This window comes from Mizuhopecten yessoensis, unplaced genomic scaffold (assembly GCF_002113885.1).
Source record: "Mizuhopecten yessoensis strain PY_sf001 unplaced genomic scaffold, ASM211388v2 scaffold9289, whole genome shotgun sequence".
NCBI classification, from domain to species: Eukaryota; Metazoa; Mollusca; class Bivalvia; order Pectinida; family Pectinidae; genus Mizuhopecten; species Mizuhopecten yessoensis.
Genome location: NW_018407973.1, coordinates 248,891 through 265,523, shown reverse-complemented (window position 1 = coordinate 265,523; position 16,633 = coordinate 248,891). Strand labels below are relative to the sequence as shown.

Here is a 16,633-nt window from a genome sequence, read left to right as displayed (position 1 = left end):
TTCTTCAGAAATAGCGATAACAATCTTTCACTATCAAAACTAAATATCAAAATCAAAGATGGCTGCCTTTCGGTCATGTTGTTTATCCAATCAGTCTCAAAAAATGCCCTGCACAGCTAAGGACCAAGGGGAACCTACATATAAAATTTGAGAAAGATCCCTCTGGTACTTCTTGAGAAATAGTGATAACAAACTTTCACTATCAAAATCAAAGATGGCTGCCTGTCGGCCATGTTGTTTATCCGACCAGTCTCAAAAGTTGCCCTGCACAGCTAAGGACCAAGGGGAACCTACGTATAAAATTTGAGAAAGATGCCTCTGGTACTTCTTGAGAATTACCGATAACAAGAATTGTTTAAGGACGGGATGACGGACAGACCACAGACTTGGGGTGATTTGAATAGCCCACCATCATCTGATGGTTGGCTAAAACTAAAGTCCCTACTCCATATGGAGCCTCAGACTCCATTTTCAATCATGCATTTGCACTAGCTCTATCGCACAGAATATCGGACATTGTTGCACCCATAAGGAAAGATAGAATTTCGAAATCAATGAGCCAAAAGATGGCCATATCACTACCATCTCTTGCAATTAAATTAACTGAAAAATTTCCAAAATGAAGAAATTGATTAAAATCAATGTCTATTGGAAAAAACCAACAAAATTCTCAAATCTTATAAATAACATTTATTGTAAATGTTGACATTTTAATACAATGTATCAAGCGTTGTACGTGTTTCATCTGAACAATAACTTTTACTCGAGGAGACAAACCCTTGGGGAATAGCTAGTTGACAAGTAACCTAATGTATGGTATGAAGCAGAAAACTTGAGCCTTCTAACTAACCATCTACACTCTGCTGTTGTAGCTATATATATGGTACCTAAGGCTCGGCCTTTCTTAAAATGACCAACATTCTTGAAATAGATCATTTTGGCAAAATAAATTAATGCAATGGAACAAGGTTCATCCATCTTGTATGAAACGGGGAAACTATGATTATTTACATTGTAACATAGATTTCGTGAAAAATTACAGAAAGTAGCCATCAAATTTTATTTCTTTCGATGTCAATACTGGGCATATTGTGATAAAACAATGCAAAGTTGGTCAAATTGGGTTGTACCTAATGTAACAGTGGAAATCAACAAAGGGCCATAATCAAATTAGAAATCTTGGATGCAACAAAAATTATCAAAATTGCACCGTCACAGTTCACATCTTAAGTACATATTACAAACATCTGTTATTGTTTCAGATATTGATAGTAAGATTGAGCAAACAATTTCATCCCGATGAAACTAGCTAACTAAAAATATATAGCAGACATTTGCATCAATCAACTATTCCACACACATGCATTTCTCTTGAACTTGTTCAGAATGAGGGATCAATTCACTTCCATCTACAAGTCTTCGAAGAGACATTTTCTGATGTTTGCCTGTGAAGCTGCCAGCTAACTTCCAGGTACAAAACAATAAAAGCAATGCATCAAGTCAAACTAGTACATGTATGACGGAGAATTAACTTATAAAATATATGGATGTTATAACTACTAGAATCCTCCTACAGGATTTGTAAATTTGAGGCTCTATATTACACAAGGCTGCACAGAGGTACTTAGTTAGTCCAGACATTGTAGTTTCCAAAAAGCAAACCTAGGGTAAATTAACTTTTGCCAATATTACTTGTATGACATGTAAAAGTTCATGTCACACCCCCTGTGTTTGGGTGAAATATAAAGTAAAAAGTAGACAGATTTTCCAATCCACACATTAACTAGTGGATATGTCTTTGGGGTGTGCTATCTACTTTAAAAGAGGTTATACCTAACAGACTGCACACCAGTTTATAGTGTGTATACAATCTTACAGCCTGCACACCAGTTTATAGTGTATAAAATCTTACAGCCTGCACACCAAATTATAGTGTGTATAAAATCTTACAGCCTGCACACCAGTTTATAGTGTGTATTAAATCTTACAGCCTGCACACCAGTTTATAGTGTGTATACAATCTTACAGCCTGCACACCAGTTTATAGTGTGTATAAAATCTTACAGCCTGCACACCAGTTTATAGTGTGTATTAAATCTTACAGCCTGCACACCAGTTTATAGTGTGTATACAATCTTACAGCCTGCACACCAGTTTATAGTGTGTATACAATCTTACAGCCTGCACACCAGTTTATAGTGTGTATTAAATCTTACAGCCTGCACACCAGTTTATAGTGTGTATACAATCTTACAGCCTGCACATCAGTTTATAGTGTGTATTAAATCTTACAGACTGCACACCAGTTTATAGTGTATAAAATCTTACAGCCTGCACACCAGTTTAGTGTGTATTAAATCTTTCGGACTGCACACCAGTTTATAGTGTATACAATCTTACAGACTGCACACCAGTTTATAGTGTGTATTAAATCTTAAAGACTGCACACCAGTTTATAGTGTGTATACAATCTTACAGCCTGCACACCAGTTTAGTGTGTATTAAATCTTTCGGACTGCACCCCAGTTTATAGTGTATACAATCTTACAGACTGCACACCAGTTTATAGTGTATAAAAATCTTACAGACTGCACACCAGTTTATAGTGTATACAATCTTACAGACTGCACACCAGTTTATAGTGTGTATAAAAATCTTACAGACTGCACACCAGTTTATAGTGTTTACAAAACCTTACAGATGCTTTACTTAATGTAATACAGGTGTTGAATGAAATCTAAATAACACATCATTAAGATTGTTTTATATCTTACTAGTATGCAACTAAATTAATTAAGGGAGACACTGGTAAACTCATATTTTTTTTACTGTTGTGCAACAAGCTAGAGCAAGTTTTTTGTTTTACCTAACACTGGTGTGCTACCTTCAACTTTTATGTAATATTAAGGAGACACTGTCTTGTTTGTGATGTTTTGCATTGTTGTTCTACCTACCTTATTAAGAAGACATTAGTTAGTTATTGTCCACTACTGTGGACTACTCTGTAATATGCATATTACATGGGACTTTATGGAACTCAGTTCTTACTTTTTGCACTCAGAATAAGTGTCAAGGAATGTTAAGTTTCATCTTCTAGGTTTACGCATCCAAGAAATATTTCCATATGATCAAAGTCTGGACAAACAAAGTTCCACTGTACATGCATCATAGCACCAAAGTTTGTCCAACATAAATATTTTCATTAAGAATAATATACATCACTCTGGTTACATCTCGCATACAGTAACACATTCTTCTGCATTTAAACTGCCTACCCCCTAAGCACGTTTATTACAATAAGACTGAAAAGTAATCAATATATTTCATTTATTTTGTTAGTTTCAGTATTAAATTCTGATTCAAATTTATGCTATGATTTGCATCTTTCTAATCTGCATTGCACTATTTTTAAAGGTTTTAAATGTCAAGTTTTGAAACCAAGTTTTATTATACAACCTTGGTCTCTAGGTGTACATAAGGTCACTTGATTCCTGGTAAGAACTATTTCCTGGTCAATTATGTTAATTTTCTTTCCTTGTTGATACATTTCAGATTCCATAATATTTTCAATCATCGTAGATTTGGTCCCTTGGCTTACACCCTGATTTTTATTATGTACATGTACACCATTGTATGTGCACTAGGGATTGGGAAAAACAATTAAAGGTGTTTATTTTCTTAAATTATTGAACAGTACACCATAAATGCCAAAAAACTGAAATGATACTATCGGTTCAGAATTCTGTTATTTTTTTTTATATAATACATGTACCTTAATACAAAACAAACAAATGTCAATTCAGTTTTGAATTCCACACAGTACATGTTGAATAGGTAAGTAAAAGTAAATTTTCTATCAAGAAAATTGCACTGCACACTGAACTGAAAATTAAACACTTTAATTTTTCATATCATAGATACCCATACAGATATCGTTTAACATCAAGGTTTAGAACTGTCAATTCATATTTTTCTCAGAATAGACATTTCTACAGTAATTACAAATGTATATTCCACTTTCTCATGCAACAGCTAATACTGGAATTTAGTCAATATACATCCAATAAAATTTGCAGTTAATAACCTCTAGGTGGTTTATACAACTATTAAAGGTGTAGGCACTGTACGCATATTGTAACCAGCTGTAGATATCTGACTATTTTTCAATAAACTTTTTATTTCCATTGTTGATGTAATTCTTTTGTGATGTCTAAATGAACAACGTAAAAAAACCCAACCAGGATTGTTTGCGTGAAATGCTGTTGAATATCGATTCTGTTATCAAAAGCTATCCCTTTAGTTCTTACCTTGTAGATCTCACAAATTACAATTGAGGAAAAAATTTGTAGGTAAAACTGAATTAAGTGCTATTTTCATATAAATATGAAAGCCAACAATACTGATCCCTAGTAGAATATGCTCTGGTGCGATAAACACTGATGCCAGTATACACAATATTGACCTCAGCAAATATGCACCGAGAATCAATCAAATAATACTTTGAATACTGTAGTGATATATTTTTGTATTCTTTCATCGAAGTATGACATTTCTTTGACTTTGCACTTATTACACATTTGACTTCAACAGGACTATAGCCATTTAATACAAATCTGTTGTTGAATTGAAAAAATGCACCACATGAATTTTTAGGACATGGAAACACAAAAATTAATTCTCTGTTTTAATATGATTTATCATTTGTTAAATGTGATTCGTTCATAGCTGAATGTACCATGAAGTGTCAGGAGAGCAAATTTTTCAGATACACAAGGAAATTGAACTTCGCAGAATATCAGCATGTGGGCATCAAAACTGTGATCTTTTGAAAATCTAAGAATTGGCATTAACCAACAGATATTTTTTGGATACCAAGTATGTATACAAATTTTAGCCAATTGCAGTCGACCTGTAGAAGTTTCAGTTGCCACAGGCCTGTGCTTGTGTCCAAACACGGCATAGCAGCTGGGACATAATCTCCCTTACACTGTTTCATTAGCTGATCTCCGACTAAGGAGTTGCCACAGTGTATTCATTTTGTGTGTATTAGGAACAATGGTTTTCATGCATTCACTTGTTGAAAGAATGTGCATGTTTGTAAAGCCTAAGATTTATAAAATAAGCCAATTCCAATAAATATATGAAAAAAAATGCTTCTTGACAACAATATTTAAACTAGATGGTTACACCAATTATAGAACTAGATTAAAACTATTTAACAATCAAAGATTATAATGTGTATATATAAATAACAAAATGAAAAAAAAAACGTGTATAAACTGATTGTAAGTCAACTGAAGCTCTGCATGATGACCATCCTTTATGGTGCTGGTGAAAGTAACTCAATTCTATCAAATATTCTAAAGAAATTCCATCCAGACTCTATTGAATTGTATAGCACTATCAATCTGTCACAGTTTCACTTCCAATGAAAATTATTTAGCATTTTCACTTGAACTCTTTCAATAACTTCTTCACAGAATCTGATGCAACTTCATCGTATGATTGTCCTTCTAGAGTTTTGCCATCTGGAGATGCGCCCTGGAAATAAAGTTAAGTGTAGTTACAATTGGTGTTTAGAAATTTATCAATAACAAGTAATTTTTTTAATGAATATTTAAATATGATACTGTTTAACACTACATTTTTTTTATTACTGTCTTGTTTTTGATAAGAATTACGAGGAAGGCTGTTTTTTTTAAAAATGTCATTTTCAGTTATTTAAAAAGATGAATATACATACCCGTAATTAAAAAAAGGAAATACATGTATTCATAAAATCATACTTTTATCTGTGGTAAAATTATTTTTCCACTTGATAAAATGAACAACATATATATAGATGATCTCTGCAGGTTCTGTTTATAAACTTACCTTTGCAGGTTCTGTATGTCAACTTACCTTCTCTAACAGAATTTTTACACACTCCACATGGTCCTCATATATTGCTGCCAATATTGGAGTTATATCGTATTTATCTTTAACCTAAAAAGAAACCCAAGCATCACTTCAGTTGTTGCCAACACACCAAATGTTTGGATGTATGATATTAATGAATGTAACATTAGTTGCAGCAGATTTGTGACATAATACCATAAATGTGTGTGCTTATCTTTATGAAATGTCCACTAATTTCTTATTGTTGGCATCACAGAACTGAGGCTTAAAGCAATGTTAACATGTCCCGTTTTCCCTTGTTGGTAATTTTACATGGATTTCACAGGGAACATTTATAGGATGGCAGCTACTGGTGGTACGCTTCTTACCGTTCCTAAACACCTGGTTTTACTTGCTTTTTTTTGTAGGGTTCATATGGTGTCTTCCCTTTCGCTTCAGTGTTTCCTTAATCCCTGTTGTCTCAGTTCCTTTTTTTTGTTGATTTGCATTTCTTTGGTGTCAATTTTGATTTCTAATTTCGGCTGTTCTTGTTTTTGACAGCATTAAATTTGTTTTATTATACTTTTATATCTTCATTTAATTTTTCAGAATGTTTTTTTTCTTTGTACTCGAATAAAGCTTAAAACTGGATAACAGTCAACTATGAGGAGCATTTTCTTTCTTTTTAGACTTACTACACTACTTACATTTACATCTGCACCCTTTTCCAGTAATAATTTTAGAACCTCCACCTGTCCATAGTCTGCAGCAAAATGCAGGGGAGCTCTGTTCTTTACAATTTCGTTTACACTGGCACCCTAGGAACAAAAAATGCAAATTGCCACGATTAATATTTTCATTCTGTCATACATGAATTGTATCTCAAATCCCAAAATTCTTTATAGTAGAAGTCAAAGCTTGGATATTACTGCACTACACCTAAACTTATGCTTCCTATTTGTAGGGGAATGCCTAGACAAGAACTGTTTGATGTTTCTTGTATGGTATGTTGGTGGTTCTTAACTTGCACTGTTAGATTTAAAGAGTGACTTTTATGTTTCATGAAACTAAGCTTTTTTTTATATACATGACTTTCATTTGGATATTTGGGCTGAAAATTAAAAAATAACACCTGCTTGTTAACACTGGACGCTTATTCAAACTGAAACTGTGTATCCAATATCCATGTTTTTCTTAAACCTGAAATTGCTAACTGAATACACAGTAGTATACAGTACATAGCTGACATGGACATATCATGGTCATATAGTATAAGTGTGGATAGATTTTAGTGAGAACTCCATTGAAGTAGCAACAACACAGTGACACTGTTAACCCATGCAATATTTCCCATCAGTGCCAGTTAAGTAAGTTACATCACTATTGCATTAATAATGTTGTTACCAAGTATAAATTGAATTATTACTGGATCCTAGACCTATTCATGAAGACGAACGTAGTTGAATTTAATTCAACTATATCCTCATGAACACTAACTTCTTTTTAACATGTCAGAAGTTTGACCACATCCTCCAATCCACATCCAATACAGACCATGTCACACCCTTATTGGTTTCTGCTTACTCCTATAACTATAACATAAGAAGCTGCTGGTCAGACATATTTTATTGGATAATTATGATTATGCTGATTGCAATGGCACTTGTCAAAAGTATCTCACCATATTCCATCTCACATTTTTGGAATAGCTTTTAATGTGCTCCTACTAAAGCACATTGTACAAACCTTTAGAGCATTGATCCACTCAGTGTTTTAAGGACATACTGGGAATGGGAATGAGTGTGATAAGGGTGTAAGTAAAGCCCATTTGCCAGATTCAAAATTTTGTAGCGTTTTTAAGTGTACAAGTTACATTTAGTGTGCTAGTGACTTTCTCAATGACTAATGAGTCTAGCCCGAGTTTCTTCTAGCATCGAGACCTTGACACAAACTTAAAAAGTTTGCGTCAAGAGGAAACTCGGGCTATGATGAGGCCTATTCTGGAAGATAAAATAACATTTCGAAGACACTGGTCATGTACATAAACACAATTGTTTGGTTGGTATTTTTGTATGATTTTTTTTTTATCCTTTTGAAATGTTAGATAGTACAGTACGATATAACTATGTATTGTAATATAGAGCCTCAAACTTTTTATCATTATGCCCACCCCTCCATTCAGCTTATGGAATTACTTAACGTCTCATGACACTCATTTTAAATCACAACCTAGATTTCCATCTAGCTTCTTTTTTCATGAGTTGGCAAAACTATCGTGATCAGAACTTATAAAACGGTGGCGGTGTGGACTGCAGTCAGTGATGATTCATCGTGACTTCATTGGTTCTGTCATCGACTGGCGAATAATTGAGAACTTAACTGTACACAGGCCTACCTTGCTCAATTGTTCTTTGACAGAATTGATGTCACCATTTTGTATAGCCCATTGAAGACCTCTTTCCTCGGACATTTTCCTTAAATGTACGGGTTATCTTGCTTCATTAACAAAGTAAGAAACCGGAAGTAATCTCACCCTTCGAGCAGTCTTTTTGTAACGAAAGTTTTGATTAGCTCACATATGCTGCACTTAGCCAATCAAAATAGTTTTGTGATACTGAACATTCAAGGCTCAAGATTTGATAGGAGTTTTATCAACCTTCCCCATCATAAATAGATCAAGTTTCACTTCATTATACAAACAGCTAGCTAGATCCATATAATACACAGGCATGGTCTGGAAAGAGCGAAGGCCGTGTCTTCAAAAAACACCAGTATTTATAGAACTATGCCGGGGCTGACTAACGTTTCAGCAGAGACGTAACTTATATCATATAACTTATTATACAGTACGTCTCTAGTTTAAGTACATGTAGGCCTAGATATAATTACAGACATGAAACATGCCCAGAACAACATAGTTTCATCAGAAATTCAAACTGTCATTCTAAATAATTCTTTTTCTTATGGAAACTATAATATGCCGTCATTTCTGATGATTTTTCACTAAGCGTGTTTTAAAAGATAACACGAATGTTTTGTTATATTATTATATGATAACTGAAACATTAATAAAGGGGATGCTTTTTAAATAGAATTGAGAGAGCAACGTTTAGTGTTACTCTACAAAATAGTTCACGGCCTCGTGGCCATACCCGCTGACTCGCTATTCCAGTAAATACCAGACCATCTAGAACACAGCACAGTAAATCCATCAAAGTGCTTAGTTGTAACACCGACATATATAAGAACTCATTTGTACCATCTACCATAAAAGACTGGAATGCACTACCATCGCACATAATAATCAACTGTAAAACAACGGAACAATCTAAGGCCACTATAGTATTGTGACCAAAACTGACTAAGATTGATACAGCGCACTCACTCACCCTGGATACACTTTGCTCAGTAGTGAGTGAGCTAAATTCCAGTAAATATACAGATACAGGTGTGATGTTTGAAGACATCAACAGTATCAATGGGAACGAAAGACAAATGTTCTGGTTTTATTCTGTATACAATTTTTTTTGTAAGTGTGGATACGCACTTTATGGGGGATCGACTACCAGCTAGCATGGCTTAATCACGGGCACCCTTGATATTTTAAGTCTTGAGCAAATATTCACAACTTGAGTATTTTGGCAGTTCAGTTGGCTGTGCGGGGCACTCACACGAAAAAATGACAAGGAAAACTCAATAGTTTTAATAAAAGGGAGAAATTTACTTTTTTTTCGAGCGTAGAAAAAAACCCATCACTTTCTAACAGTAGTATTGCAAACTTTCTGTAATCTGAATGGCTACTTATTTATAAATGTCATACGTATTACATAATGTCAACTTCACATGATTGTATACATACAATAAGCCTATAGCATCGACTTTCGTAATGCTGTTATAAACGAATAATCAATTTTTTGAAATAGCCATTGAAACCGGAGAGTTTCCGAAAATCCATGCAACACATAGAAAGTCGTAAAATTGGCGGGGAAATCTTACATTGCATGCTTTATGACGTCATATTTATGCCGATTCCATCGTGTTTCTGCTCATGAATATGGCTGACATTTCAGAATGCAACTACACATCACACTTTGACCAAGTGCTTGAAATTAAAGAAGCTGTAATTTGTGCCCGATGTACCCCCTTAAATTGCTGACAATAAGAAAAAACGGCCAAATGGCTGAAATGTGCTAACGATATATATATATGTATATATAAAGCATGGTAACGTTTATTGTGACTCAAGAATGCTATCTGGGTTACTTAATTAAAGGGGACGAGACCTTGGTGTATTACTAGTACTTTGAACCCCAGAGACGCATTCGTGAAAAGCAATGGTGGTTGGAAGATGCAAGAAAAGCGACAAGGATTGAAAGTTGTGTAGATCTACGCCACTTTCTCGATTCTAGTTGGCATGTGGTTCAGATACTAGTATCGTGCAATGAAGAGTAAACTATCACTTCCAATTTTTACTGAAGCCTGTCAGAAGATTCTACATGAAAAAAAGTACAAGTAAAGACTTGAATGGCATCACAAAGCTACTTCACGACAATGCTTCCTACCACAAAAATGATATTGTTGTGTATTTGAAGCAAGTATAAGGAAGTACAAATTGACCTCCCACCTTATTCACAAGATCTATCTAAGTACTGTGACAACTTCATGTTTCCGTTACTTAAGAAAATGCTCATTGGGAAACTTTAAGAATTACCTCTAGGAATGCTCAAGTTGGTAATGCAATCTAGTCTGACCAAGGGGAGACAATCGCACAGCGTTTACGTCATGGATAGCGCGATTCTGCTAAGGAAGATACTTAGACAGATTAAGCTATATACAGCAGACTTATGATTTAGTTTAAACTGTATTTATTTCTGGTAATATACAATACATTATATTTACAATATATAATTAACAACGATTCGGAAACAAGTACTAAATACTTATGCAATGTCCGTTTCGTTACGTTAGATCACGGACTTAGATAACTTATTCTAATTCCGTGGTTAGATATACGATACTGACAGCAGATATAGTAATCTAATTTCGTAGAATGGCAGAAATATAAAGGGGATTAAGATTTCTGACACTTTAGTGTGAAATAATTTATTGAATGGCCCACGCAACGTATCTGGTAAACGAAACTTTTTTATGTCAGCATTAAGCTCATGCACTCAGTATTCATTGTTCAACAACTTTATACACCAGCTTTATCGTGCAAGCTCTAAACAAAAAATCTCTACGGCAATGACGGAAAAACCACAAATATGTCGGCGGATTTATATACGATATAAGACACATTTAGTCAATATACCAAGATATTTTAAACTTTTGTTCAACGATAATACATGCCTGTATAATGGGTGTTTCTTTTATTAACGTATTTGGCAAGACATTTGCCTCAACACTCCGATGCATTTTTTTTTCTGAATTTTCTTTTTAAAGATGGTATCAAATGCTCCATTATATTTACATGGGATGGTAGCAGTTTCCTAATAATACACTTCTATATCTCTATTTCTCATAGCTTTTTATTTCATCCAACTTAAATATGAAACTTTTTTCATGCGCATTATTCTACCTTCTAACATGCACAGACGCGCACGCTGCACATAATACTCGCAAGAGGGTGTTGCAGTATGGATAGGGAGATCAATATACAATTAATATATGATATAGGTCTACCTAGAGGAGATTTACTGTGTTACTATAATTTAAATATTGTCTATTTAGAGTCGATGGAGAGCTTTTGCCCAAAGTGACCCAATATTTTGTTACAGTTGGAAGGTAAGGTTGGAATTATCTTGATGTTTAAAGAGAAATTTTAGACAGTATAGGGCTTCAATTCAACTCTTGGTAAAAAGACAAATATCGGTACATAAACGTTTCTACAGCATTATTTCTACACCATATACACACAAAAAAAGATTAAAGCAAAGACATTCCACATTCATGTATGGGTTTTGTAAAAGAAATGGTGCATAATGAACAAGGATTGCCTCGCCTTAACCAATGCATGTATTTTTAATAAGAGTTTCATCAGTTGGAAATGTGTAATATCGAAGTTTACTTTATACATAAACAATGTACGTATTATCATGCTATGGCAGTAATAGCTTAACAAATGGACCTGTCGGTCTGGAAACGTTACGACACTTTAATACGTGCATTGTTTGTGTATAAAGTAAAACCTTGATATTAATGCATGTATTGAAATCTAAATAAGGCTTTCATTTATGTTAAGATGTACAAGAAGTATTCATAATGATTGATGAAGGCACTCTTTGACATCGTGATTCTATACTAGGCCTACGCTTGTTGTCCGCTCGTGGTGTATGTGAACTGCGATGCCTACCAGCTCTGTATTGCTTTGAATCGTATGAGTGTTCTTGACTTTCTGTAGAGGTCTGGTCCGGTTTCAGAAAACTTTAGAAGTGCTGTTTTCCATTCTTTTGACAAAATGGCCATATAGTACTGTAAACAGGTTTACTTTGATTGGCTTTCTCAATCTACAATCAACATTTCCTAACAGTGTGTTTTATTTAGTGATTATTTTATCAACAACATAACCAACAGGTACGGGTGACTACTAAATGTATAAAAAAGCATAACGATTTAGATTTTCCGATCGTTAACTTTCTCTTTCCTGATAGTTACATCCCTGTCCCCCTATCTACAGTGTTTTCCCGTTGACGCTGATTCCGTATTCAAGAGCTTTCTTCGAATATTATGATTTCCGGGATAACTGTCGAACGCTGACTGACCGACCGACAAAATAAACTTACAGCACACGGAAGTTTTTAGACAAATACGCTATTTCGTAGATGTTAGTGTATGAAGGTCGACGCGTTTTTATTATGATCATAAATGCGTATAAATGGTTAAACATAGACTATTTCTTATATAAAAACTGTTGACTTTTCAAATATTTAATATACTCCATACCAAACTGAGGAACGCCGATGATCTCTCATTATGAGAGTTTTGGTTTTAAAGAGAGATGAAAAGATATGTTAATATGTTGTGTTTTATTATTTTGTACCATATTTTGTGAGGGGCACAACAAAAGCAAAAAAGAAATATACTGTAATTGAAATTATGAAAATGATTGAGTTCCTTGTTGATAATATCTTGAGGGCATCGATGATTAGAATAATCCTTGCGATATGTTATAGCATCATTTTTACTGCTCGACTGGAGAATTGTTTTAAGGTCGAGTGTCAACTAAACAGCTGAACATGCTAAGCTGTTATATATCCTGTGAACGTGTACATACAAACTAGCACGTTCCTAGTACATGACACGTGCATGCATATGCCGGTGTCAACAAAACAACAGACAACAAGACAAATGGATCAATGATTTTCTGGTTTGTTTTTAAATTAATGATTGTGAAGCCAGCTGTACTATTAGCAAATATAAGATATTTTCCGTGATCTGATAGAAAACAACCAACGATACTTCGGACGTATGGGGCTACCACAGGATCAGGTCAGGAGGAAAAGGCACACAATACGAATATCCTTGTACAATTGCCAAAAACTGTTATTACTCACTGGAAACCTTTTTTTCAGGCATGGATGCAGCTTTGAAAAATAATTTCTGAAAAGAAAATCATACTTTGTGTGACACCATAAAAAAATGATATTTTGGTTTGGTTTAGTTTTGTTTAACGTCCTATTAACAGCTAAGGTCATTTAAGGACATGCCTCCATGTGCGAGTGTATGCTTGCTTGTGTGTGTGTATGCAGGAGACAGGGTATGTTGGTATGCTTGCCTCCTTGTGATAGCCCGGATATGATACCGACTTTATAGTGCTATCTCACTTAAATGCCATGCCGAAGGCGCCCAGCACAACATTCCGCCCGGTCACATCATACAGACAACGGGTGAACCAGTTGTTGCCATTTCCCTAACAACTACCATTTTTAAGGACTTTGGTATGTCCCGGCCTGGGGACAGAACGTATTACCTTCCTCATCTGGGCGAACGCTCAACATTCAAGCCAAAAGTGAGGTGTTGCCAAACAAGGTGCTAGGAAATAAAGGGTAGTTAGAAATAGAAAGAAATATAAAGATCCCAAATATTGCAATGGGTGCAGCAGATTAATTTTGGTCCCCAAATAGAGGACACCAACGCAAATCCCCAATTCGGAATGGAGTTCACACGTTAGTCGCCTCCTACGATACATGCAGTGGGTAACAGCAGGTGTTTTCTTTTCCCGATCCCCGAGCGGGATTCGAACCCTGAATTACCTATACTTAGTCAACAAGAGTCCTGGTCTAACTATGCTATAGTTATATGCTATCGACAACATATACTAAGACAGTGCAGCGTGACAGGGATCCTTAAATTCTCCAACTCTGGTTACGACAAAACAAGACTGTTATATCACATTCTGTAAATTGGTTATTTTTCGACGGTTTTAATTTCGAAATTTTAATTTCTTGCGTGTATTATGCCCCGCCCTTGATACGGTCAACTGTATAATGTGTGACTTACACTTTCTGCTCAGGGCGCAAACACAACCCTTCGTTCAGTATAACTGATACGATACATATAACTCTCTTTTAAACCTAATTCGATATATGTCGTCATCGATTGTCAACAATGAACGTATCTTTTTAAAACACAGTAATTCTCTATGACACAATGATAAAATTATAAGACATAGATGTGGAGATTTTCATGTGAAACAGGCGGTGTGTTTTGCAAAATCTGTTAATGGGAGTCATGCATCATACATTACGAATAGGTAAGCGGTGGGTGTCTAAAGGGATATGAGGAAAGGATTTGTAAAGAGGAGGCGAATATATGTCATGCCCAACACACAAAATGGTAACCACCGATTTTAAAGGAGGTTCTACATTAATGTCCATTAAAATAATATGCAATGGCATACATAAGGCGTCATTTATCTCTCCCGCAAACCTACCGGGGATATGACACATACTATCATTACTTTATACCAGGCTGGATACTACGTCGTCTGCCGAGGAAACACGAGAGATATTCTACAGTCACTCACTTGTACAAAGACAAATGTATCGACCGGTGTATTGTTCTAGTGTATTGTCATATACACTTGTAGCTGACCAACAGACGACGGCTATCAGAGCCTAGTCAACTTTATTAAAAATTTTGTAGTGTACGGTTTGATAGTATATACTAAACATTCAAGCAAAAGAATATAATCAATATACCAGAACCATACTGATACAATTTACATAAATCTAGTTGTCTATTTAAAACAATTCTCAAAGAGATTTGCGTAAACAATTTGCACATCGAGGGTTATTATTTGTTTTTCAGACATACCATGTACATATGCAGGAGAAAAAACCACATAGAACTTATTGAGATTGCGCAGTGTTTGTAGATATTTCAAGCTGTTGAAATGTAAAATTTATGGGGATGTAAATGATATATTATCAATACATATGAAGCCATTTAGAAATAAAATTACCATAAGTTATGACATTTTAACTAACTGAGTTAACACAGCTTTGATCAATCGTTACCAGACATGTACGTGGGATGATTTGTCTATTGTCTAGTGGTAGGGCCAGATAACTCCTATTTTGACACCTCCTAGTGGGTCAAGGCCATCCTTATGACGATCCCTGGGTTAAAGACCAATCAATGAAGATTAAACGTTAAGGTGCTAAACACGCTCAACTCACCATGCACATATACGAATTCAATCATATTTGGTATATTTTTATTGAAATGCACTTTGGTCTACATAACACAAATACTGGTCAAATGAACAACTTAATACATGTATACTATAGTGTCTATGATAGGGAGAGACTTATTTACTGTCTGATGATATTGTTGGACCTAAATACCAATATTGAGACATATTGACCGGTACTACACACTTGGTTTCTCTCTCTGTTGGGTTTTATTGAGTTTGGATATTATTCTTGTTTATTAACGATGTGGTATATTGATATACATATCGACGAGCTTGAGTTTGGATATTGTTTTTGTGTATTTGTATATTGATTACATATCGACGTTCTTGGATTTAAGTATTTTTGAGTGGAGCATTTTATCATTTACCCATGTATTGCATATTGTAGCACCATAATTTTAGACTTAACTATTTTGTCAAGAGTTTATGTGACGTAGGTACCTTAAAAGTGGAAGGTAAATATTGACACAATGCTAGCAGGTGGATTATTTCACTCGTAGGGTTTCTACGGGACTTAAAAGAGACAATGCTGTAACTTTCTAATGCCTCCCTTGTCACGATGACTCATCAGAACTTATATAGGCCATGTGTTGTGAAGACGTCACAAACCAACACACAATCAAACAACATCTACGTTCTGGTAAGATGTTGATCTCTTGTTATACACCTTGTGCGTCATAAGTGAATACACAAATCTTGGAACTTGAATCTTGGTAACAGATAATTTGGCCATCGGTTAATTGCTTTGTTATCAAATTACTCGCATTTATATATAAACTGATCCATGGAATTATTTCAATTAACGTGCTATGTTATGCAATTTAGACATTCTCACGAAAAGAACTTCTCTATGTGTTATTCAATTTATTACATAAACGCTTGAAAGGTCCAATATTCTGGCGTTCCAATTTTGAAATACCAACGTATTTCATTTGAGAGGCATGAAAGGATTATCATGTTTCTTGTTTCAACTATTGACATTGCATCTTCTGCAGTGTGGTGGGTCGATGCAGCGAGATTTAAACAGCTACGGAGGAAATACTCTTGCCAACTTGGCTT

General features: G+C 34.9%; 1 protein-coding gene across 1 annotated transcript; it reads right to left on the bottom strand.

Annotated features, from left to right (window-relative positions):
• Nucleotides 1-675: 675 nt before the first annotated feature.
• On the bottom strand, nt 676-8,427 carry LOC110457645 (myotrophin-like). Its single transcript, XM_021508996.1, has 4 exons — nt 8,273-8,427; nt 6,585-6,695; nt 5,902-5,985; nt 676-5,541 (listed from the first exon to the last, which is right to left on the bottom strand). The coding sequence occupies exons 1-4, from the start codon at nt 8,345-8,347 to the stop codon at nt 5,449-5,451; spliced, it is 363 nt and encodes a 120-aa protein (XP_021364671.1). The 5' UTR covers nt 8,348-8,427; the 3' UTR covers nt 676-5,448.
• Between the last annotated feature and the right edge of the window lie 8,206 nt (nt 8,428-16,633).